The 24,751-nt window shown below is 45.9% G+C and overlaps 1 protein-coding gene across 3 annotated transcripts in view; it reads left to right on the top strand.

The window, feature by feature from the left end:
- YBEY (ybeY metalloendoribonuclease) overlaps positions 1 to 24,751 on the top strand; it is a 170,472-nt gene that overhangs the window by 30,536 nt on the left and 115,185 nt on the right. For all 3 annotated transcript variants that reach the window (XM_069616040.1, XM_069616038.1, XM_069616039.1), the window contains exon 2: positions 1,060 to 1,303. In XM_069616040.1, coding sequence (XP_069472141.1) covers positions 1,094 to 1,303 — 210 coding nt within the window. In that variant the 5' untranslated portion in view covers positions 1,060 to 1,093. The remainder of the gene's footprint in view (positions 1 to 1,059; positions 1,304 to 24,751) is intronic.

Genomic DNA, 24,751 nt, shown 5'->3' with positions numbered 1-24,751 from the left:
CCTCACCATTTACGACTAATCAGTCAGAATCAGGCCTAATTATTGAAGATGGTTTCTTTTTTATCATTATAAAAACAAATTGAAGTGTATTCTTTGCCCTGAAAACGTCTTCACTGAACAGTTGGACCACAGTGACCGAAAAAATTGTTAGTGTTTGGATGTGGGTGTTTGTACTGAACATCTGACCTTGTCTGCAGAAGGTGCCTGCTTAGAACTACATTTGGATGGCAACAGATATAACTGCATTGTAATTCATGCAATTCCCCTGATATCTGCATTGTATAACGCACTTTGTGGTCAATGGTATCCCATCCATTACGTGATTTATGCAGGAATGTTTAGGTGCCTGTCATCCAAACCTACAGAGAAGCAGCGCAGCCGGGAGCATAGCGGGCACTTTTACTCCCCTTAAAAAAATGAAATTCTCCAACAAAAAGTAGTAAGCAAAAAGATTGTGCTCCGTGGTACCAGCAGAGCCACATGATGGTGCTGTAGTATTACCGCCAAACCTGAAGAGGCTCTTTAAGTAAAAAAAGAAAATGCATCTTTTAACTTCATTAATTTCCAATTACAATGGAAAATGGAATATCTTATTTAAATATAGGGAGTAAAATACTTCCACGTAAGAATCTTATCTGGCGCCTTTCTATCGCCCACTCAATTCTTTTAACATGTTTTTGTACTATGGAAATTGTTTGTCAGGTACAAATTAAAAAATGAAATCCCGATACCCTCGAATGGATGATCAGTTCATTTAATGTCACACAGTGTAATAATTAACCGTCCTTGTCTCGGCTATCATTTACAGGCTGCCAAATAATTGAGTGGCCAGATCTGTTGCTTTCAACCTGCGTGGTCACTTACGTGGTCTTCTCCATGGAACTCCTTTATCATATGAAACACAGACCCTCACTCTGGAATCTGTTGACCCTATCCCTTCCTGGTGATTGGTGTCTTTGAATCCCTGTTTCTGCTTTTTTCCGAGATGATAGTTGTTATTGCTGATCCAACCTTTTCTGCTGTTCCTGTTTTTACCTGCTTTTTTTGTATATCTTCCAGGAGTCTTGTTCTAGCCCAGAATGTTTTTGCTGAGATGAGTCTGTTGTTGCATAATCTGCAGAAAGTCATCCCCTTGAGGAGAATTCCATTGCGTCAAAAGGTAGAAATGTTACGGCACATATTGGGGGTCCAGCGCTTCGACCTTGGGCTCATCTGTGTCGATGATAGAAGAATGCAGCGCATCAACCAGACCTACAGAGGGAAGGACCTCCCAACAGATGTCCTCTCCTTCCCTTTTAAGGAGGTAACTTTGCTATTTGTGTCATTTTTTGTTTTGTTATTGTATACGGTTGTTTAACCTTTACACAATCATTCACATAAGCATGAGCATACACACAAAAATGTTTCAGATATCAACATTTCAAAAATGAGAAGTAACACTAGACACAATACAGAAATGATAAAATAACTCATGTGTTGGATAAAAGGCATTTAAACAACAATGCACTAAAAATGTACGATCGGCTCATCTCAAGAGGAAATCGCAAAATGCATACACTTTTGTACAAAGGACAGAAATAATAATGGATCTCGTATACACACTACATTGCATCTGTATCTAACACTTTAGACGTCTTAAGCTTACATTCATTCAAATTCAGAGACTTAAAAAAGGATGCAACAGAAAATGTTTTGGAAGTATTACTTCCGCTAATGCAAAGCTGCCAAAATTGACTCTCCAGACCCCACTGGTTAGTAGGGAACATTTTGGCTAGATAACAAAGCCTTTCGGCCTCTAAATCCCCAAAGAAAGAGTTGAGATGTCTAGAAGACTCAGTAGTTCGCTCCTGTTTACAAAATCTACATTCCAAAGCGTCAATAGTGATCAAACTGCGCTGTGCAAGAATTTCTTTAGTTAACAGCAGATTCCATCTCAATTGAAGGAACATTTTTCTATGGTGTCTGTCTGGACACTTAATGAGGTATGTCGCAATCTCGCCCCTCTTTTTATGTTCATGGGTAAGATGAGCCATGGAGGTATAACCATGTCATTTCTCTAGTGTCTCGATCGAATCATAATCGAACAGCTGTTCTTGTACCATATCATGATTTGATATGAAGGTATCGATGGTTACATTCATTTTTCATAAAATTGTCACAGGGTTCGTCTCCATCGCTGTGACAAAGTTTGGATGTTTCACACTTGAATTTAACTTCATAGTTTCTTGTAAATTCCAGTAAAGGGAGTCACCAGTGGGGAGTAGTAGTCTCCTGAATAGAGACAGCAATTCCATTCTATTTGTGAATGGATGGAGGTAAGGCCTAATTCAAACCTTATCGCCGAAAGTGGGACACATGTAGGTACTCCTAAAGCTCATCTCCATATCTTTGCTTCCCATAAGTCCAGCCATTTCATGCCAACGCCATAAAACAATTATTGACAGTAGACTAATTTAGGCACCACCTTGCCTACATAACATTTTAGTAGGGTAAGATCTGAATTTCCAATGTATCGCCAAAGTTTGTGTAGCCAGCATGGTCGCCTTCTGATTTAACACAATTCTCCCGTTGACAAAACCTGGCACAGCTGAGATCATGTAGCCAAGGTATGTCATACGGGAGGCTGAGGTGATCACAGTGTCTTCCCAGGACCATATTTGTTAGCGCTTTTTAGGGCTTCTTGAAATGACTAGGATTCTAGTTTTCTTTGAATTTATCTTAAGGCCGTTGTCAAAAGCAAATGGAGAGAAAGACTTGAGGAAGCGTTACAGGCCCACACAAGATTTATCGAAAAGAAGAAAATCATCCATGTATGCGAGCCATGAAATATGCTGAGAACCCACCTTCAGAGCAATTAATGCAGCAGGGATCAAATAATCACTAGCGTCAGACACGTATAGGTTGAATAAACATGCCACTAGGGTACATACCTGTCTAAGACCAGACTTGGGTGGAATACACCAGGACATGTCACCGTCTCTGTTCAGCCTTACCCTAACCAAGGAGTTCTCATGGAAACCTATAATGAGCTCCAAGAGACCACTAGGGATCCCCCAATTTTTTAGCTTGCTCCTCAATCTGGCACGGTCTACACGATCGAAGGCAGACGAAAGATCTATTGATGCTATGTAGGTGCAGGCGTCGTGGGGGTTGCCCATGTCAAGTTTTGACTATATTTGAGGATAAGGCCATTGAGAGAAGTTGAATAATTCCTTTGGAAACCAGTCTGGAATTTGGATAATCTGGACATATCAACAGCCCATTCCTCCAAATACTGAAGCAAAATGTATGAAAAAATCTTGCCATCAGTGTCCAGCAATGAAATCGGCCTATAGTTAGACGGCTCTGACCTTTTTTATAGATAGGGACAAGAAAGGCGATTTGCCATGAAGGTGGAAAGGTTTTATTGGAGACAATACTTTGAAATAGGATAGTTCAGACATTAGCCCAATTTCTTGGATCAGATTAAAGGATGGCATTATGGATGGCATTAGAGAGACCGTTGGGCCCAGAAGCTCTTGAAAGTTTACATGAGGTGATTAAGTCAAAGATTTAATTTGCACTGATAATGTCCACCTCATTTGCGCTCCCTTTGATTGGATTAACCATCTGATCATAGGGTTGACCAGAACCCAACGCATAAACATTGCCCAAGTGGACTCGTCTACAGCATTAAGCTGGGCAGTACAAGTTGCCAGCGCTTGGCCATTTATTAAGGACCAAAACATACCAACATCTTTTCTAGAAAGAATTTGTAGAACCAATTCAGCATCTTGCTTAAGCAAAAATGCACGCCGCTGTTTACGATGGTGCACTTTTGTTTTACTAATTTGCATTTGGCAAATTTCAATTCATTTGCGATAGGTTGGAGCTTTATTCACCTTAGAGCACATCTCATCGCAGATTTATTCTGTGTTAATTGTACATCATATACATGGTGGTGTTTCTTGCTAGTAGAACTGTGGGTAGTTTGAGTTATACATCGCTCTGGAGGTTAGAGTATCAATGGAACTTTTTTCTTTTTTAACAACTTTATTTATAACCGGATGCAGCAAAAACAAGGTAAGTATATATGCAGGCAGACAGCCTGATACAGTAAATAGCTCTGCCTGCCCTCCTCCCCCCCTCAATGGAACTTTTATGATTCCCAACATTAAACATGTTAAGCTTCCATTTAAATGTGGACCAGGCCAGTACTTCTCGTAAATGATAACCTAATTTGTCAGCATTCAAGGTAAGTCGGCAAAAAACGTTTCCGCCCCGGGAAAACTTTTAAGTCACTCAGACCTATAATTTGCTTATCAAAAGAGAACAAATGGGAGGTTTAAGGTGGCTCTCAACATACAATGATCACTCCAAGACGTTGGAGTTATGGAAAAATCGGAACACACCTCCAACTAATGCAGATTGGCAAAAATCTAGTCGATAGTATGACTAACACCTTGAAACCATGTATATTGGTTAGAGCCACAATTATTAATTTGGTCATGTAGGGAATATAAATTCAAGGAAGTGAGAGTAGTGCTCCATTCCAAGCCATTTTTTTTAATGTTGTTCAAGAATGTAGCTATCAGATTTAAGGTTAACTAGAAGATTATCAACCGGAATAGGTGCATATTTATCATTCAAATCACCGGCTACCAACACGCAATGGATTCCACTTCTCACCTTCCACTTGCACACCAAGTTGACAATGGACAAAAGAAAAAAGTAAGATCACCCACACCTTTATGCCAATAACTATTGACCAGTAAAATAAACAACTCTTGTGAAGAGAATTCAAGTTCAACTGCCATAAGACCATACAGTAGGTGTAAAACTTGTTGAGAAACCACCGGAAGATCCGATGTTAGAGCAATGGTCACACACCATATGGCCTACCTTTTCCATAGAATTTTGCTGTCTGAAAAAAGAGATGGTAACCTTCCAGCGCAGGACTCGAGGTAAGCCAAGTTTCTTGTATCATTATACAGTGGGCACCACACAATTCATCTAAAACTGCCATATTAGTGTAGAGATGTGTGTGCCTCCTGGAATTCCATTATAGCATTTTTACTTCTCCAAAAACATTTTCATCATAGGAGCCGGCAAGTCCCTGAATTGGTAGGCCCCTGTTTTGCCGAGGCTCTTTCCACTCTAGCTCCTAGCTGATGATTTCCCCCATTCCACCGCTTAAGGTAATTGGTGAAAGGGTTATCCTTGAGGGTAGAGCTATCAAGATCTTTGCTTTCCTCTTCCCATTTTACTACAGAAAACCCCAGATTTTGCAATAGGTCTCTTCCAGCTAAGACCAGATCGAGTACCAATTTAGATCGAAAATATAGGTGAGCTCGAGACACATAATTTATTTCAGGAAATGCAACTCGCTCAATATCTGCTGATGAAATGTTCAGTGTGGGTATTTCAGCTAGAATTAGCAAAATATTCATACGATTAAGACAGATTGGAATGGACGGTCCCAGTAAACTGGACATTAATGTGATGTTTTGCGCTTCAATATGTTTACACTTGGAGTTGATAGGCAGTTTAGATATCTTCTCTGTGGACATTAATGAATTGGGGGCGGGGGTTAAAAACTTCCAACCGTCTGATAAGGGCTGAAGTAGGAACGGATGCAAGATTGTTTCCTCCATAAATCGTAGTATTTGAATTCACACAAGCAGAGCTTGAGCAATCAGAAGTTAAGATAGCTGAGGGATTCTTTCCTCCATGTATAGCTTTTACACCATTATTAGTTGCCAAAGAGTCTCTCGCAGAGGGGATATATAGTCTGTAAAATAAGGCTCACAGATTAGTATGTTTACCTTGCACTACGGAAGAATTTCCCAAGATTACCCAAGGTAGGGTGGGTAAAGGATTTGGCACTGAATCAAACCTGCAGAGTTGTATATAGATATATTAGGAACTTGATCAGTCAAATAATTTACATTCCCATTAGACTGGGCAGTCGGATCAAACACACCTTGGGGGGACTTCTACAGGTGACAGTACCTTGCCGAGCAATATTCACACTGTTACACTCATTTGCTATCTCTTTTGACTGGTAGAGCCCCGGATTATTAGCTGATCCTGAGCTCAAGTGGGTCGGTGGAGATACCAAGTCACGTTTGCAGTGGCAAACGCAGGTATTTACAGTAGAGGATGTAGACATAGTCGAGATATTAACAGCTGGAATAGTAGGATGCCTGTGCCAGAGACTATCGATTGAATATTCAACTCTTCACTTTTCCTGGGAGATTAAAACTGTCAGTTCAGAAGGAAAATCAATGCGTGAGGCATCGCAAATTTGTTGAGTAACGTTCTCCCCAGGACCACAAACCATAGGATGTAACAGAGAATCTGCATATTCAATAAAGCTCAGATCATTTAAACTATTCATCCGTGTGCAATCAATTATAGCAGTTTTCCTAATTGGGACTATAGGTTTAATTTCTTTTCTAGTCCCAATTAATTTTGGTTAATAATCCAATATACATTGGCCTGCTATTGGAGACTGGGGAGGAGGAGTAGCGGCCTGCCCGGCTGTTGGGGCTCTCACACCTCTTATTACGGCTCTTTAGTGTAGGTTTCTCAGGGCAAAAGTTCACAGGTGTGGTAAATGATGCAGGTGGATTGGGTAGCCCTAGGTTGTGATTCAGCACAGCCACCAGGTCTGCTTCTTTGTGACAACCCAAGTCGACCTCCTGTGCCACTTGGCTTTCAGTTGAACAACTCATTGTTTTGTTTGCACATGTTTTAATTTCTGCGGTGATAGTCTTAGGTTCAATAGTTGCTTCAGATTGAGGTTGACTACGTAGCCCTGTCCGCAGGGACATCGTGCTTGCAACTCTGTTAAACAATCAAGATATAAATACCTAGATGTACAAAGGAAAATAGGTGTGGGACACAACCAAATTAACTTTTAAATTCACACAGGATAAGGTGAGTAGCTGAGAGTAATGAGACACTCTGGGGTTCAAAAGACTCCCCGCAGTCGCCACCACAGGCCACTCTTATTGTGAGATACCGGGCTCAGCTCAAAGGGAGAACGAGACCCCCCGCAGTCACTGGCACGGTTTCAGTAGTTTAGGATCACACTCTTTCAAATCTCAATGCTTCACTACAGAACACAATTACAGCAGGTCACCGAGCACAGCTCAAAAGGAGTACTAGACCCCCCCCAACAGTCGCCCGCACATTTTCAGTGATTTGAGCTCAAACACTCGTAAATCTCAGATCTCAGTATTTACACTTGCAGTAAATTAGAAGAAATAATATTTGTGCAGTTCAAAAGGTTCAAAAAGGTCAAAATAACAATTTAGAATCAGACCACAGTCATTAATGCACACAGGGTTCAAGTGGACATAATGGCTTCTAGAATCCAGTCACTACGCTATGCTACGCGCACAGCTCAAAAAGGAGTTCCAGGCTCTTAAAGGAATAGTGCGCTCAAAATTTGAATCGTCCCGAGCATTCGGGCATGTTGTTTCAAGCAAACTGTGATCAATCGTAAAAGCATTTCCTATACACCTTACCTTAGTTTTCCGCACTTTTACAAATGCGAAATCAACACGCAGGGCGCGGCCATCTTGTGCCAATCTTATCTGTTGCTCCATCGCCCTAAGTTCAAGTGCCCTTGTGGCACTAAATCATATCACCCGCCTCTGAAAATGACATCACTATTCCTAGCCATATTCTCCACCTGTTTTCATGACGTTAGTGGGCAGCGTAGCCAAACACACCCAGTCATCACCTACGTCTTAACGTCAGTTGACGCAGAACCCGGAATATCAACACACACATCCTCTCACAGCACAGCGTGTCCCAAATCGGAATAGAAAACACTATTCTTTAAAGGAAACATCAATACTCTGCAATTTATAATGTGCTTTTATTTCACAAAAAATGCTGGGAGAACAACCATGATCCGCTAATTTCGATTAAGCAGACATTTTTGAATGTCCTTGGGTTACAGCATCAAAACTTTATCATGACGCACATGTTGTTCCTTTCGGGAGAAGATGCGCATTCGACGCACGTTGAATCGCAAGGCTTTGGCATCCGCTTTTTGCTAGACCGAAAAAACGATGACAGGTTGCTCCTTGTCACTGAAACCGCCAAAGGGCATATTGGTCCCGGTGGATCGTCCCACATCAGCGTAATGGTAATCCATCTGTTTAGGAGTATCTGCCACTGCTGGCTCAAGAAGCCATCTGTTGGTATCTGGAAACTATGACATTCGCAGAACGGCAAACTATAGCTGTGTATAAAACATAATAAAAATATATTTTAGTAGCCATTCTTTATTCAAATGTATCCATTTACCCTGTAATTGTGCACCGGATGAAACCTAATACCGAACATAAACCACAAACAATGTAAACAAGTAGAAAATATTGTGGAGAGTTTGAGACTACGATCTGCTTGAGAGGTTAGCGCTGTGGAGTATGTATAGCTCCCAATAGGATGCAGAAGCTGACGGAAAAATGGAACAACAGATAGATAGACGGCATTACAACAGAATATTTGAATAGTTGTGGTTGGTGCCCCTAGGTTCCCTGGGGGAACCCAGACACGGACTCCATGTGTCGCGGTATAAATTTAATCTGCGGATTAAATGGTTGTGTACAGTTTTTTCATCAACTGGCAAATTAGCACGTCGTTGAATTGTTCCATATCCATACATCACAAATGCCGCTTCAAATTGCAAAGTAAATGTTGAATAGTTCAACTTACATTATATTTGGTTGTTCCATTCTCTTGGCGTAACGCAGTGTCCGCTCCGAACAACGGTTTGCATAGATTGAAAGTAAATGTTACAATGTCCAGTTTCAAAATAGTCAATGTTATCATTTCTGCCGGTATTCGACATCTTCTGTCCTTCAAGCCATTGCGATTCCTCTCTTTCGTCCAAGGTCGCATAACAATTGAACCTTGTTTTGAGCGTGTGTGCCTGGTAGCTTCCGTTTTTGTGAACTCCGCACAAAGTGTAACCTTCACTCCATGGGAGTGATGAGCCCGGCCGGCCAACGTGGCAAATATGCCAGAAAAATGAACAAATTGGTTGCTGGCATCCACCAATGACAGAGGCGGCGATCTTACTAGTGTTGGGAAGTAGACGATCCTTGCCCCCCTCTTTCGTCACTCTCGAAACATAACATATGTAATAACCAAGGGGGGGAGGCGTAGCCAACACCCGCAACATTCCGTTACACCACACCCCATTGCAAATAACACATACACTATACACCATTTTGAAATGGCCTGAATGATATCTTTCTACTAGGCCCTAAAAATCCTGCGAGCCCTGTTCTCACGGAGGAATGTGCTCTGCGGAGAACGTGAGACATTGGCAAGTGATAAGCCCAAGTGCCCATTCATCTCCACTAAACTTCACGTGCACTCACAGCCTCCACCCCGCCAGGCCAGAGCACACCAGCTCAGACCCCGCAGTTCCTTTCATGTTGATATCCATCTGACCCACCCGTGCCCCAATCAGTCAACGACCCACATCACAGCCCTAATCCTATGTAGTAATATATTCTCCCAAAAAGCAACACACGTCTACCTATATCCAGAGGACCCTTGCAGGGCAGATGGCAGATCAAACCTTTCGGGTGTGCACCTTGGTACAGAGTGTTTGGTATCAAAGGTTTAGAGGTTGGAATGCCAATATATTGGCTCATGTCACCGAAGTACCCCTAATCATGCAAGATTGTATGTGTGCCATTATTTATGCATTATCAGTTTCTGTTGTTTAGTTTAGTTAGATGGATGCATTGCTCCCTTGCCCTGAACTTCACACCGCGTAGATGAGCCCAGCAGACCCACGTGTGAAAAAGAACAAAGGAGAAACGTTGAGATCGCGCAAGTCCTGTAGAGGGGGGAAGGGGAAAAGTGTGGGGAGAAAGCGGAAGGGGCAGTTAGGTCTGAAAGGCCCCCCGCCGGATGCCACCAATTATGGGAGAAGAAGAGAAAGGAGAGAGCACAGATACATATGTATATTTCATAGTTCTGGCGAGGGAACGACAAAAAGGGTCTCGGTCGGTGTTTGCCTGGAAGAAGCACTAAGGAGGCCATGATTGGAGAACAGGATGTCCTTTTTAAAATTCTTCCTACTAGATTTAGTGAGGAGAGCAGAATAGTCGACAGAGAAGCATTTAAAAATGATAGTAGAGACAGAGAGCACCATATAGTAGGTGAGTTGTGGAGAGAAGAGGAAGGGTGGTGGAGGGGGCAGAGGGAACACATGGGAAGGACACTGGGTGGGGCTCATGAAATCAAAACCCAGAGTTACACTGTATGGCATCCTAGAAGAGGCACTTCTTGCCAAAAAGTTGAAAAAAAGGATACGTTTGAAAAGTCCATTTGGATGCTATGGTGACCTATGTCGAGCTCTGGAGAACCCCAAAAATATCACACAAATCAAAAGAACAAAATACTATGTCAGTGTGTAAGGAGGTGCCCACTCGCTGAAGTGTTTGCCAAAACTAATACACAGCTAAAGAAAAACATTCTGTTATGGGGTTGACACATGTCAGGCGATTGATCATTGCTATGAAAATCTTACCCACCATAGGCCTTCAACGCCAGTGCCATTTACACATACCAAACCTCAGTGTACCTTTGCCTGATGTCAAATATTCATTTGCCAACCAATAATTCATACGGCCAAATGGGCAGTGGAGAACTGATGTGTTAGGACAATTCTGTTGTGAAATATATTCACAATAGCAACCACAGACATGTGTCTTATTGATCGAGGACCAGTAATATAAATTGACGGAAGGCAAAAGATATAAATCAATGGTCCTCATTACACGGTAGGCGGTAAGGGTTTACCGGTACCAGTATTTTACCGGTATCGGTAAATCCTTACCGCCTTATTACGAGGTCCCTTTGCGGGTTGGGGATTTTAACGCCTGCTTTTTGCAGGCGTTTAAAACCAACCCGCAAAGTGACCCAGGGAGCTAATTACGGTACCGCAATTTGCGGTGCCGTAATTAGCGCCTTCCCCATTCCCATTATGCCCTATGGGGCAAAAATGAAAAATGGGAATGGGGAAGGGCAATGGTGGAAGGGGGAATTACCGCCCCTCCAACCTTGGAATGGGGCGGTAATTCCCCTTTCCACCAAGGCGGTGCCGGTATTTTACCAGCATGAACCATGGTGCTAATTGCGCCATGGTTCACCGCCTACCGTGTAATGAGGCCCACTGACTCATAAACCCGGATTAAATCTGAATAATTAACTTCTTAAAGCTTTTTATAGCATTGAAATTCAAGTTTAATAGCATTTGATTGTTGATGTACAATGTACAAACATTGGGGAACACATCCCAAATGTTATAGTGAGCACATTAAGAACATCTTTAGGTGCACAGGGCTCCTTTGCAATGTTTTGTGGCATTTCCTGTGCCCTAGGAACAAAATCAGCATCAATTCCATGAGTATACATGGCCAACGCAATCAAAGTGCGATCTTTCACAAAATTGAATTCCATTTCCTGGTATATTGGCTTGGCCAACCATTTTTTGCTTCATTTTAAAAAAGCCACGGTGTAACGAAGCATCCCAAAGTTTCCGGCAGTTCTCGATTGTTCTCTCCCTAAATTCTCCTTGTGCGCTAATGTAGCTAGTAATGTTCAGGCTTGCATACCGTCTATGCCGAAATGCAACATTTTGGGCCTGTACTTTAGGCACATATTGTGGAACACCTCCAAATCTCCGGTATGACAGAATTCTGTGAGTCCCTTTAGGTCTCTTGAAAGAGTTTTATCGTACACAATCTTCTCAAGAGCTTTGGATAAAGGTCCTTGTGCACATTTGTGAAACTTTGGTTTTCTGTCCATTAGTGAATGTTGGCGCAGTGGTGCATCAATGAGCGCCATTTTTCAAGTAGAATTTCCAGACCCTTTGGAGCTCCACCAAAGAGGGTTGCTGAAAGACTGAGACAACTGTAAAATATTTTCCGAACCCTTTTGTTTACCAGCAGCTGTACGTTTCTTATTGACTGCAACGTGCCATACATCAAATTGATGACAAGTGTTTGGAAACTGCTCTCGCATGGCCTTGGCTATTGAAATATGCCTGTCAGTGGCTATGAAGTCTATTTGCATTCCCCTCGATTGAAGATGTTCGAGGGATTTGATGAAACCATGTTTCTCCATGGCCACAGAAGATGTACATTGGGACACCTGCACGATCTCCGAACTCACAATTCTTTTAGTTTCCATGTCTTGAAAGTGGTATATGCAGTACTTTGCTGAAAATCCGGGGCTGTCACACTGTCTGTCGCCAGCTAGCCTGAACCGTTTGCCAGAGAATGTGCTTTCAATTGACATCTGTTCAATTTTCCAGGCTTGACTAATAACGGGGAATAAGAATTCCCGTTGATATTTGTAGTAATGGGTTTTAGCAAGGGACTGAAGTCCTACAAATTGACAGAAACTGGACATCTTAAAGTCGAGCCACTGAAAAGTAAAGCTGCTGACACTTTGCCCAGCATCGGTTGAGCGGACCTTGAAAATTTATTTTGGAGGTGGACACAGGTGGCTTGAATTTTCAGGTTAGTGCCGTGTAATGCACGAGTCACATTCACCAATGGCTGCCCGCATATTTCCCCCCGCAATGTATGGACACATTTCAGCATCAGTATAATCTCTACCAGGCAGCTGTCGAATACAATGTATTTTGGCTCCTTCATTAGCCAATCGTCATGCATGAATGTGGTTTGTGACTCAAGTATTGTGGACAAATTGCCAAAACTGTCCAAACTGTAGTCGAGATCTTTTGCAAGTTCCTCGGTCAATTGCGTTGAAGCTTCAGTCTCTGTTAGTTCAGCTTGTGTTATTTGCACACGAATTGGAGAAACCGTCAACGTCAAATGTTTATTGGGTGGAACTCTTTTTGCAGGTGTAGATTGCGTCAAGTGGTCTGCGAGGAATTCCAATGCATCTTCATTATATTCAGTTTCATCTTGTCGAAGTTTCACATTGGAGCAATGGTCCAAGAACACTTTACTGGCTTCGCCGGTCACATTCAATTCAGTTTCAGGCCATTGGGCATATCATCACAAGTCTGCTTATTGACAGGACCAAGCCATGCCTCAAATAGTAGTTGCTCCATGGTGAAATCTGTTTGGCAAGCAACATCTTTGGTTTCAATTGTTCTCTGTGTCTTTATACTTCTTTTCCTTCTGGGTCTGTAGGAGATGTGTTATAAAAACATGTTCAATGTATAGCACACATACAGCAGATAGAACTTTCAATACAAAAACATGTCATGAATAAAACACCAGCCCAAAACACTTGTGGAAAACGAAATTGTTTGTTACTTAACCTTGCTTTCTTGATTTTCTCTGAAACGATGGTGTTCTCTATAACAACAGTGCAAGCAAGCTGAAAAAAATTTTTTTGTATGGTTTAAATCGAGCACATTTAATTTACACGCAAACAAACATATTGAAATATCTACAAACAGAACCAACTTGATCAAATTAAAAATAAAGTAATACATACAAATGTATTACAAATACTATATGATGTCCAATTCTATCCAATAGTAGTTTATTTTCACCTCTGATCCATGTGCCTCCTCTTCTAATTCCACACCTTGTGTACATTCCTTGAATAGAATATTCATTAAAAAAAACAAAAGTCAATCGTATTGGAAATTTAAATCTTTCATTGCACACAGCCATCACACACATACCCTTGCAAATAGTGTACGTCATTTAGTCAAAATATACATTTCAAATTTAACCTGATAGCCATCCGAGATGGCAAGTGTACTTGATCAGAGATCACCATACAAAACATACTGATTTTAATGTTGCCCTCAAACATTTTGCAATGTATTCTGCATTAGGGCGGAAGGGTAACGTTAGAACTAAAATCAGAAAAGTTTGAAACACTGCATGTTCATATGCATGTCACTGTCTAATAGTATCCTATGTAGGATTTACTTTCATTCAAGGGAACTGTAAGTACGCATACCTCATACTCTGGACCAGCTGCAAAGGACAATGTAATTGTGGTGGAAGTGCCAGCATCCCCCTGTAACACAGTTTTTTTTTTAGTACGGATGAAAACAGTGAAATGGAACTGAGGCAATGGGATGCAGACAATGGTACTTATAAAGAGAAAAACCCATAAATGACACCTAGTGTAAACGACTGACAGGATACATAAATGTTTTCATGTTATTTGAAATCCCAAGTATAATACATTCTCGTAAAGGAAAAGTGAAATAAAATTATGAGATAGGCGCTTCAGATTGTTGTTGACTCCGGATAAGAAATGGATGCAGAATCTTGCTCCTTCATTTTCAGTGCATTGTCATAAAGAGGTACAAGGAGAAAATTATATTTGCATTAGATATGTGGAAAGATCCAACTGTCGAGAATATGAACTTCTGCAGGTCTGTAGGGCTCACCATTGGTATACTGGACGTGTCGGTGGTTTCGTCACTTGCGACGGTCTGTGCTTCTATCAGTATGCTCTCCTAAAAAAATTGACATGTCAAGCAACCGATTACGAAAAGTTTATGCTTGTTTTGAAGGACACTATGGCATTGTTTTCTATGGTCATAATTACTTTATTTGAGGCTCCATAAACCAGGGACAGATGTATAGTGAAATGTGATATAGTTAAAATGTAATACAATCTTGTAAATATGCAAACTGTAGTAAGACACATTTATACCGAAAGCACCAATCCGTTCATGAAGTTACCTTTTCAGTACCCTTCCGCTTGCAGCCAATTCATCATCCGGGACTCACCTGAGGCAGTGTGTGCATCGATTCAGTAGGAATTGCATTTGGAAGCAATTTACGAAAAAATCTGGGTTGACCCGTTTTTGTGTTCTTCGATTGGTCGTACATATCGTTAGTAAAGTGCAGGCTGCAGATGCGGTATCGATTGGCCCTCAAGTTCTTCAAGACATTCTGTGCTCTACTTTCGATCTCGTCCACTGCAAATCCACAATATCGAACCCATCTTCTTATTAAATCAATATCCTTCGGGAATTTATGCAGGACTGTGCCCTGACTTTTGAGATGGCTCCTAGAACGGCAACCCACAACCATACAAGCAGGCATTCTTGAAAAATCTAAGATCTGTATAAAAAAGGTATAAATAATTACAAAATAATTGTACTGTATGCATGAGAGTGATGGAATTATATCAGAGCTTTCTATGCAATGTTTGCTTTGGTCAAATAAGCTAAACTTGTGTAACGTGGTTGAATATACACTGGGATAACTTTCATACAGAATTGATTGATATAACGCAAGTAACGTGTTACTCGTCCGTTGGATGTACTTTCATGCATCAAAAGGAAACATGCTTATAGACATGGTCCAAGAAAGATGACATTATATTACAATGGGCATTGATGAAATGTGCTATATATGGAGATCAAAACACTTGGAACATTAGACAATGGTAAAGTCATTGAGATGAATGAACATTAGTACAACTAATAGGAGACCTGCCCTTACCTTAACTAACAAACAAGCCAATTAAGCAAGCTGTGGAGCTAGTAGCAGGAGAACAATTAGCAAGATAAAGAGTGTCCTTCCAGTGCTCAGCAATGTTCTCCGACAAAATATCAAGGGGTTTATAAAGGATTAGAAAAGTGGGTGTGTATGTGAATGTGTGACATGTTTCTGGCAGGGTCTTCAAGGGGGGAGCCTGGAGACATTGGATCTGGGGACATTGGATCTGTGGAGCCCATGCGAACAATGGCCCCTTTGCGGAAAATACCTTTGAAGTGTACATGGTGTTTGGCACCTTGGCCGTTTCCACCTTGCCAGCCCCCTTTGGAGTGCTCGGCCACAGGTGCGAACTGCCATTGATAGAGAAGGGGGGATGGATGGGCAAAAGGCGTGCAGAAAAGGCCTGGAACACTGCTGAAGGGAGACCCACTTATGTGGATTGCAGGGGTGGGTTCTTCAAGGGGGGAGCAGCCTGGAGACACTAGGTCTGGGGAGGCCATGTGAACAATGGTGCCTGTGCAGAAGATACCTTTTGAAGTGTACATGGTGTTTGGCACCTTGGCCGTTCCCACCCTGCCAGCCCCCTTGAGAGCGCACGGCCACAGGTGCGAACTGCCATTGATACTGGAGAGGGGATGGATGGGCATGAGGCATGCAGAAAAGGCCCGGAACACTGCTGAAGGGAGACGCACTTAAGTGGATTGCAGGGGCGGGATCTTCAAGGGGGAAGCCTGGAGACACTAGGTCTGGGGAGGCCATGTGAACAATGGCCCCTGTGCAGAAGTTACCTTTTGTGTACATGGTGTTTGGCACCTTGGCCATTCCCACCCACCCAGTACTGGAGTGGATTATAATGGAGGGGGATGGACAGGGACGTCATTTGGGGGTCGCCAGAGGTCGCAAGTGTGACGTCTGTGGTCACAGTTGCAACCTCTGCCGACCTCCTGCGACCTCTGGACTGGGGCATGGGTTTAGCTAGTATTCCTTTAAGAAACAGTTTGTTGAGAGGCCACCAGGGGGCGCACAGGCAATGGCAGCCTGATCTGCGAGCTCCTCCTAAGGCCGGGCCGGAACGGGATTTGAGCCCCCCCCCCGAGACCCCCCCCACGGAGCGCAGCGGGCCGTATGAAGAGGTGACCCCCCAGTGCCCCTGCAGGGCGAAACAACGGGATCCGGAGACCGCTGGACAACGGAGATCCGCGTACGCGGCGGCTGTGACGGGATCGTCACAGCAGGCCGCGAGCACAGCCTGGGGAGGAGCGAGCGGGCCCATCGGCGCTGGCCTTCGCCTCCCGCTTCATGAGGCGCGAGTCGGGGCGCGGCGACTCCAGCCACAACAGGAGCACCAAGGAAGCCTGAGAGGTACGAGACACGGAGGGGGGGCGGATCCGTGGATGCCCCCCCCCCCGCTCCCCTTCACCGCCAGCAGGATCCCGCGCAGGACGCGGGCAGGACTTCGGGACCCGCCGCCTTAAGATCGCGCGGCTCACCCCTCCCCCCCGCCCCGGTGGGCTCGGCGGGATTTGCTTTCACCCCCCCCGGGTGTGTGGCCCCCGCTGAGGGCAGGCGGGGCGTGTGCCCGCCCGGGGGCAACTTATAAGGAGGAACCAGATCTCCCAGGAGGGAGGGGGGGGGGAGGAGAGAACCCCAAAAGAAACGAAACCAGCGCTCCACCCTGCGGACTCAAAAACGCCCCCCACACACCCCAGGGGGGGAATATCGAGGGGCCAAAAACACGAGCGAGGTACAGGGGAGGCTCTGTGGTGGCCGCCCTGGGTGCGAGGCCCCCGCCGGAGGCTGGTGGGGCGAGTGCCCGCCTGGGGGGCATTAATCAAGACCCAGAAAAGACCACTCAGAAGGAGTGGGGACAGCACACCTTGCCAGGAGAGACCCCCAACTGAAAAACAGCAGCATTCTACCCAACGGAGGCAACAGCTCCCCCCTCCCACCCTGAAGGGAAATCAATCCTCCGGTAACGTAACCGAGGTACGCCTGAGGCGCTGTGGTGAGGGCCCGGGAAGTGAGGCCCCCGCCTGACGCCGGTGGGGCGAGTGCCTGCCCGGGGACAACCGCCAAGACTGAATAAAGGCGCGCCACAAGACTGAGGGGCCCCACTGCCGAAGGGAAACCAACGGCCCAACGAGGCAAGCCCACTTGGACGTGAGGCAACATTTCTAACAGTGCACCCGGGGGGCCAACCTAATGGACTGGCAGCAGAATCTGCAACAATATCGTTACCGAGACCAGGTCCCCCCGGCTGTGGAACCACCCCACGGAGAGAGAATGGCCCATCAGGAACCCCCCGCATCCTCCACGGCCGCAATGGAACGGGGATTTGCCTCAATACTGCAAGAGATCCGAGACATGCGGGCGGACATCGCCCAAAAGTTTGAAAAAATGGACCGTCGGGTCGACAAAGTTGAGGACAGACTCCTTCAGGTCGAATCCAACCAATCATCAGCGGCCACCCTAGAAGTGGAGGTAAACATGAGGCTAGCTGCCCTGGAAAGAAGGGAGGAGGAGAGGTCTAGACAGATGGACGACTTCGAAAACAGGGAGCGGAGAAACAACCTCAGGATTTTTGGGGTCCCGGAGTCGGAAGGGGAAACGGAGAGGGAGCTGACCCACGTGGTCCGCAACATAATTGCTCTCCTCTTCGAAGATGAGATGACAACTGAACTCACATTCGACCGGGTACATAGAGCAGGAGGACGAACAGGGGGCCCCCGGTCGATCCTGGTGCGGTTCCATTACTACCCTGAGAAGACGCGGGTGCTGGAGGCCTCCAAGAAGGCCCAGGAGATCACATACAACAACTCCCAGATCTCCATATTCCAGGACCTTTCAGCATACACCCTGGCCAAACGGAGGATGTGCCGCCCCCCTCACGCAGTTGCTGAAGGAAAAAGGAGTGCGATATAGATGGGGCTTCCCCTTCTCCTTGACATTCGAGTACCTGGGCCAGAGAACGACATTGATTTCGGAGGAAGATATCAAGGGGGCTATCCAGGACTATGTCTCGGATCCAGCGCCCCGGCGGGAGCCGCGGGGACCGGCCAGAGCCGGAGCTGGGGACCCCCAGGCCCGCCGAGAGAAAGACGGAAAAAATCAGGAGCGAGGAAATTCAGGAGGATGAATACGCCCTCCCCTAGGAACGAAGGGCAGCAGAACAACCCGGAGGGTCAGTGGCTGGGCAGCCCCAGTGTGAACGGGGCCCCTGGAGATCCCGGAGGGCATGGGTGTACTTGAGGGTGAGAAACCCGGCAAAAGATATGAGAAGAGGAGGAAACTAGAGTCCCCATACAAAGGAAGTTGGGTGAGCAAAAGCAGGGGGGGATTGAGAGGGGGGGGGCTCACAATAATGTGCCTGTTAATGATGGCCTGGCCGAGAGGGGCAGGCTGGTGGTCCGGCCAAAGCGCCAGTGATGGCTGAACTATCTGGCTGGACGCCGGGGCAGGGGGTGGGGGGAGGGAAACAAGTTGGGGGTGGTTTGTTTGGGAAGGGATATAGGGGTCAGTTGGGGAAACATGTTAAAAGTGTCCACAAGTCAATTCATGGGGAGTTAGAGATCAGAGATGTTGCGAGGCAGCCATCCGTTGAAATAGAATTCACAGACAATGGCTGATGGTCTGCCGGCCCTGGGGGTGGGCACCCTGAATGTTCGGGGCTTGAATACCCCATCGAAGAGATCCCTAATCTGCAGGGAATTTAGGAGGGCCAAATTGGACCTTCTGTTCGTACAGGAAACGCACTGGGCAAGGGGGAAGGAGCCCCGGTTGCGGGGGGGGGGGGAATCGAGGAGGTCTTCCACGCTTCCCACAGGACCAAAAAGAGAGGGGTGGCCATCTTGGTAGCTAGAGATGCAGGGTTCGAGAAGGCAGATATCCTAAAAGACCCGGAGGGAAGATACCTGCTGGCCCGGGGCACCCTACGGGGCTCCCCCCTCACTCTGGCAGTAGTATATAGCCCTAATGAAGGACAGGCCCTGTTTTGGGAAACGGTGAGAGACAGGATCAGACTATTTGTGCAAGGCCCGCTAGTGGTAGGGGGGGACTTCAACATGGTCCTCGACCCGACTAGGGACAGGAAAAGGGTAGACCCCCTTACTCCCAGAGCTGCAGAAGAAGCTATGGCACAATCTTTTCAGAGGGTAAACGCGGAACTAGGCCTAACCGACACAATTCCTCTCCCCAGAGGGGGAATCCCTTCCTTCACCTACTAGTCAGCTATACACAACTCTTTCTCCCGTATAGACTACGTCCTGGTAGAGGAGACACTCAGCCCATATGTGTCAGGCTACAGAATAGACCCGGTGCCCTGGTCAGACCATGATTTGGTTAAAGTCACAATAGCGATGGGGTGGTGCAGGGAACGCAGAGGGCGCTGGAAGTGCAACAACGCTTTGTTAAAGGATGAGGTCCTCTCTCAGGAAGTCTCGGACTCCATAACAGAGTTCTTTGACCTAAACGACAACGGGGAGGTCGCCACGCACACGCTGTGGGTCGCCTTCAAGGCTACTCTGAGGGGGGTCCTTATAAAACTTGGGGCCCAGAAGAAAAGGGAGAGGGGGACACAGGAGAAGACTCTGAGAGATAGGATATCCCGCCTCCAACCGGCGAGCTCTCCGGGGCGCCCATTAACGGGAGAACAGGTGGCCGCCCTTGAAGACTGCAGGCTACAGCTTAAGGACCTGCTCCTACATAAGACAGAAAGGTCCCTCCAACTAACTAAACAAAAGTACTACGAGAAAGGGGACAGGGCGGACCAGATCCTAGCCTGGAAGTTGAGGGAGGTCCAGAGGAATAGAAGGGTGAGGGAGGTGAGGGACGCCCAGGGGTTCCTTGGCAATGACTCCCCCCATATCGGTGAGGCTTTCCGCCAATACTATACAGCTCTCTACTCCTCAGAATATGATGGAGATGATGCCCAGATTGAAACCTTCCTTGACTCAATACAGATTCCATCCCTCTCAAGAGATTTGGCGGAAGGGATAGAGGGCCCGGTCACAGAGGATGAGGTGGACAAGGTGATCTCTGGGATGAGGGTGGGAGCCTCCCCCGGGGAAGATGGCTTCACAGTTTTCTTTTACAAAAAGTTCCGGTCCTCTTTGATCCCATACTTAGTGAGGGTCTTTAATGAAGTCCTGGACGGGGGCACGGGGACCAGGTGGGCTTTATAAGCGGGAGACAGGGCTCGGATAACATCCGGAAGACCCTAAACTTGCTCCACTTTGCCCAAACATCGGAACTGGACGCTTGCGTCCTCTCACTGGACTCGGAGAAGGCCTTCGACCGGGTTGAGTGGCGCTACATGGAGCTCCTCCTTCAAAGAATGGGCTTTGGGACCCACATCATGAGCTGGGTAACTGCACTCTATAGAGCCCCCACAGCGAGAGTGCAGGTAAACGGGACACTGTCTGGGCCATTCCCCCTCTCCCGAGGAACAAGGCAGGGATGCCCACTCTCCCCCTTGATCTATGTCCTCACCATGGAGGCCCTGGCAATTGCGGTCAGAGCGCACCCGAACATTAAGGGAATAAGAAAGGGAGAGATAGAATTCAAGCTCTCCCTGTTTGCGGACGACATTTTGGCCTACCTAGTAGATCCGGGTTCTTCTCTCCCCCCCCTCCTGGCCCTGGTGTCAGCATTTGGTCGATTCTCGGGCCTAAAAATAAATACTGCAAAATCAGTCCTGCTCCCAATGCGAAAAATAGACCCAGTGCTCGACCCCCAGAATAGGTTCCAGGGGATCAGGGTGGAGAAGGTCGCTATACGGTACTTGGGGGTCCTCCTCCCCAGAGATATGTCAAATCTGGGCCCCGCCAACTACGGACCCATGATTGCAGAGATCACCGCGGACTTGAGGAGATGGGGTAAAATGATTCTCTCGTGGTACGGCCGAATGACGGCGGTCAAAATGAATGTCCTGCCACGACTCCTGTATCTATTCACAGCACTCCCGACCAGGGTCCCGGCACAGAACCTCAAAGACCTGCAATCGGGGGTCCTATGGGGCATTTGGAAGGAAGGCCCTCAGACCGCTCACCTCACCACATGGCCGTCCCCAATGTCATCCCTCTGGGGACACCCCATTAACCTGGGAGGAAGAGGGTTCAGACACTCCCAAATCTGGTCAGATAGGGGGATGGAATGGGTGGGGCAAATGTTCAGGGAGGGTGAATTCTTACCCTATGAGGAGCTCAGGGAGGCACTGGGTCGTGACTCAATATCCATCTTTGAATACCTTCGCCTGAAGGGTATCCTCTGTGACCCAGCTTGGGGCACCAATCTGCGAAGACAGTTGACCCCCTTTGAAAAGCTCCTCGATTCGGCGGCCTCCAGGAAGGGGGCAGTTTCAAGTCTATACAGGGTCCTAAACACGTACAACCTTCAGGGCAGGAGGAGCTTCCGCTTGTTCTGGGAAGGTTTGGCAGGTGCCGAAATCTCTGAGGATGATTGGGCCAGGATATTTAAAATTGCATTTCACGGAAATCTTTTCACCGCTGACATGGAACATAATTTTAAAGTACTACAGGGATGGCACAGAGACCCCGCAAAATTGTCCAAGATGTTCCCGGGAGTATCACCAAGGTGCCCAAGAGGATGTGGGGAGACGGGGACCAGAGGCCACATGTGGTGGCACTGTGCGAAGGTCCAAACATATTGGGAGCAAGTGAGGGATTGGATGGAGGAAGTGACTGAGGTCCGTATACCACTTAATCCCCTGACGATGCTGTTGAGCCTCCCCCCAGAGGACACAGAGGTGCACCGATACCCGAGGATGTGGGAAACCCTGTTAAGGGCTGGAAGAGTGGCTCTGGCCCAGAAATGGAAAAGTCCGGAGGCTCCTTCGAAGGAGGACTGGCTGAAAAAGGTCAAAAATATGTTTTTGATGGACAAATTGACGGCCATGGTAAACAACAAGACTAGCTCATTCCTAACGGACTGGTCGGGTGTCCAGCAATCCTGGGGATGGGACGTGCACTGACCCTCCGAGAGACCCCTCATCCTGGAGAGGAGGGGATGGACTCCCTTTTTGGAAGGTCAACCAAACTCAGGGCCACAGGACCCGGGGAAGGGCAGAAGCCAGCCAACTGATGTAGTGGATATGCATCGCAGCATCTCAGCGATAAGGGAGACGGCGGCCTCTCCGTGCGTCTCCCAGGACGAACACATTGACCTGGACACGGGGAAGGGGGGGGGATCCAAGGGTGGGGTGGGAGAGGGGGGGGGGGGGAGGGGTATCCACGGTTCTTTTTTCTTCGTTCGCCTGTTTGTAAAATTTAAAATGCCAATAAAAACGGAAGTTTAAAAAAAAGAAACAGTTTGTTGTTTTCAACAGGGGATAGATCCCTGTTGAAAACAGCAAACTACTAGTTTAAAAAAAGCAAAACGTTTTTAAACGCAAAAAGTTAATATTGACAAATGCCATGGTCCATGAGAGGACGCAGATAATTAAATGCATAGCTGAACTCAGCAAGTCAATGTATTCATATTGCTTCAAGAGCTAATGGCCTGACTCTCAAAGGTATGCACAGGGACAAACGAGGCCATGCCCATGAGCATATCAGATCTGCACCTGCAACCTTATTCCTTATTCAGAAAGCACAAACCCACAGCAAAACCATAGCTCATCTCTGAGATGCTCTTGAGCAAATATTGTGAATTGTATTTGCGCGAAACAACCTGTCAGATACTCCAGGCATCACCACATGTGAAAAAAATCAGGTAGCAGGTAGTTTGTAACAAGTGCACATTTTAGATATTCACAGAGATCTCCTGGTTTTGTCAAGAGCAATTCTTTGAAAATCAGGCCCAATGAGTATAGCAACTGTACCTTGCAATGACGGATGATGATGTAAACCAGGCGGTTCATAGTGATAATGTCGAAAAAAAAATGTTGAAAACAATAATGTCATTTAGCACTATCAATAAATACATAAACAAGAAGAGTCCCCCCACCCCTCCACCACCATCTCACCCCTCATCCCCTCATACTCAACACATTTTAAATATATATTTTTATTTATTTATTCAATAAATAAATAAACAAGAAGAGTATCATTTACTAGGGGGGTTCCCCCCAAACCCCTCACCCAACACCCCCCTGCCAACCCCCCCACCCCCTCACCACCCTCTCACCCCTCATACTCAACACATTTTAATTATATATTTATTTATTTATTCAATAAATAAATAAACAAGAAGAGTATCATTTACTAGGGGGGGTCCCCCAACCCCCCTCACCAAACACCCCCCTGCCACCCCCCCACCACCCTCTCACCCCTCATACTCAACACATTTTAATTATATATTTATTTATTTATTTCATTAATAAATAAACAAGGAAAATATCATTTACTGGGGGGTCCCCCCCAACCCCCCTCACCAAACACCCCCCTACCACCTCCCCCCACCACCCTCTCACCCCTCATATTCAACACATTTTAATTATTGATTTATTGTTTTCTAAAAATTCGAAAAAATGTAGAAAAAAATTCGACATTATTGCTTTTCTACATTATTTTTTTCGACATTATTGGATTCGACATTTTGACTGTCGACATTATTGGATTCGACATTATCACTGACCACCAAACCAGGCATTGGCATTCTCATTGTGTAGTCTGCAGGGTAATTAAAGCCCGTCAGAACATTTCTCTGAACTGCATCGCTTTCTCTCTCTCCATCGCTCCCTCACTGTCTCTGTCTCTTTCCTGTTCTCTCTTTCTCTCTTTCCTGTTCTCTCTTTCTCTCTCTCTCTCTCTCTCTCTCTCTCTCTCTCTGTCTCTTTCTCTCTCTCTCACTGGCATGCTGTTCAGTATGTTTGCATGTATGAGGTAACGAGTGCTTAGAGTATGGGATGTCATGCGAGTGTTCTGCTTTCCCTATTTTGCCAATCTCTGAAGCCTGAAAAGTAGATCCATGCTGGCTTGACATTGAGCCAACTTTGCACCAGACCTGCAGATGAACTGGCCTGCTGTTAAATTTCAGTTAATGATACCCACTACAGTGTGTAACTTGCTTCTGACTTTGAGAACCTTCAGACATGTAATTGCTCATTTTACATAGCTGGTAAGATAGCTCAGTGGGTTGAGTGCTCGCTGCAGTGTGTGTGTGTGTTGTGTGATGTGTGATGTGCAGGTTTGAATCCCGGCAAGGCTAACTCAGCCTTTCATCCATCTGATATCGATAAATGGGTACCAACACAGGCTGGGTGATATTGTATGTATATATGTTCTATATAAAGCACTTAAGCTTAAGTTCTATATAAT

This window comes from Ambystoma mexicanum, chromosome 9 (genome assembly GCF_040938575.1).
Source record: "Ambystoma mexicanum isolate Mex_15411 chromosome 9, UKY_AmexF1_1, whole genome shotgun sequence".
Classification (NCBI taxonomy): domain Eukaryota; kingdom Metazoa; phylum Chordata; class Amphibia; order Caudata; family Ambystomatidae; genus Ambystoma; species Ambystoma mexicanum.
This window is presented reverse-complemented; position numbering and strand designations above follow the sequence as displayed.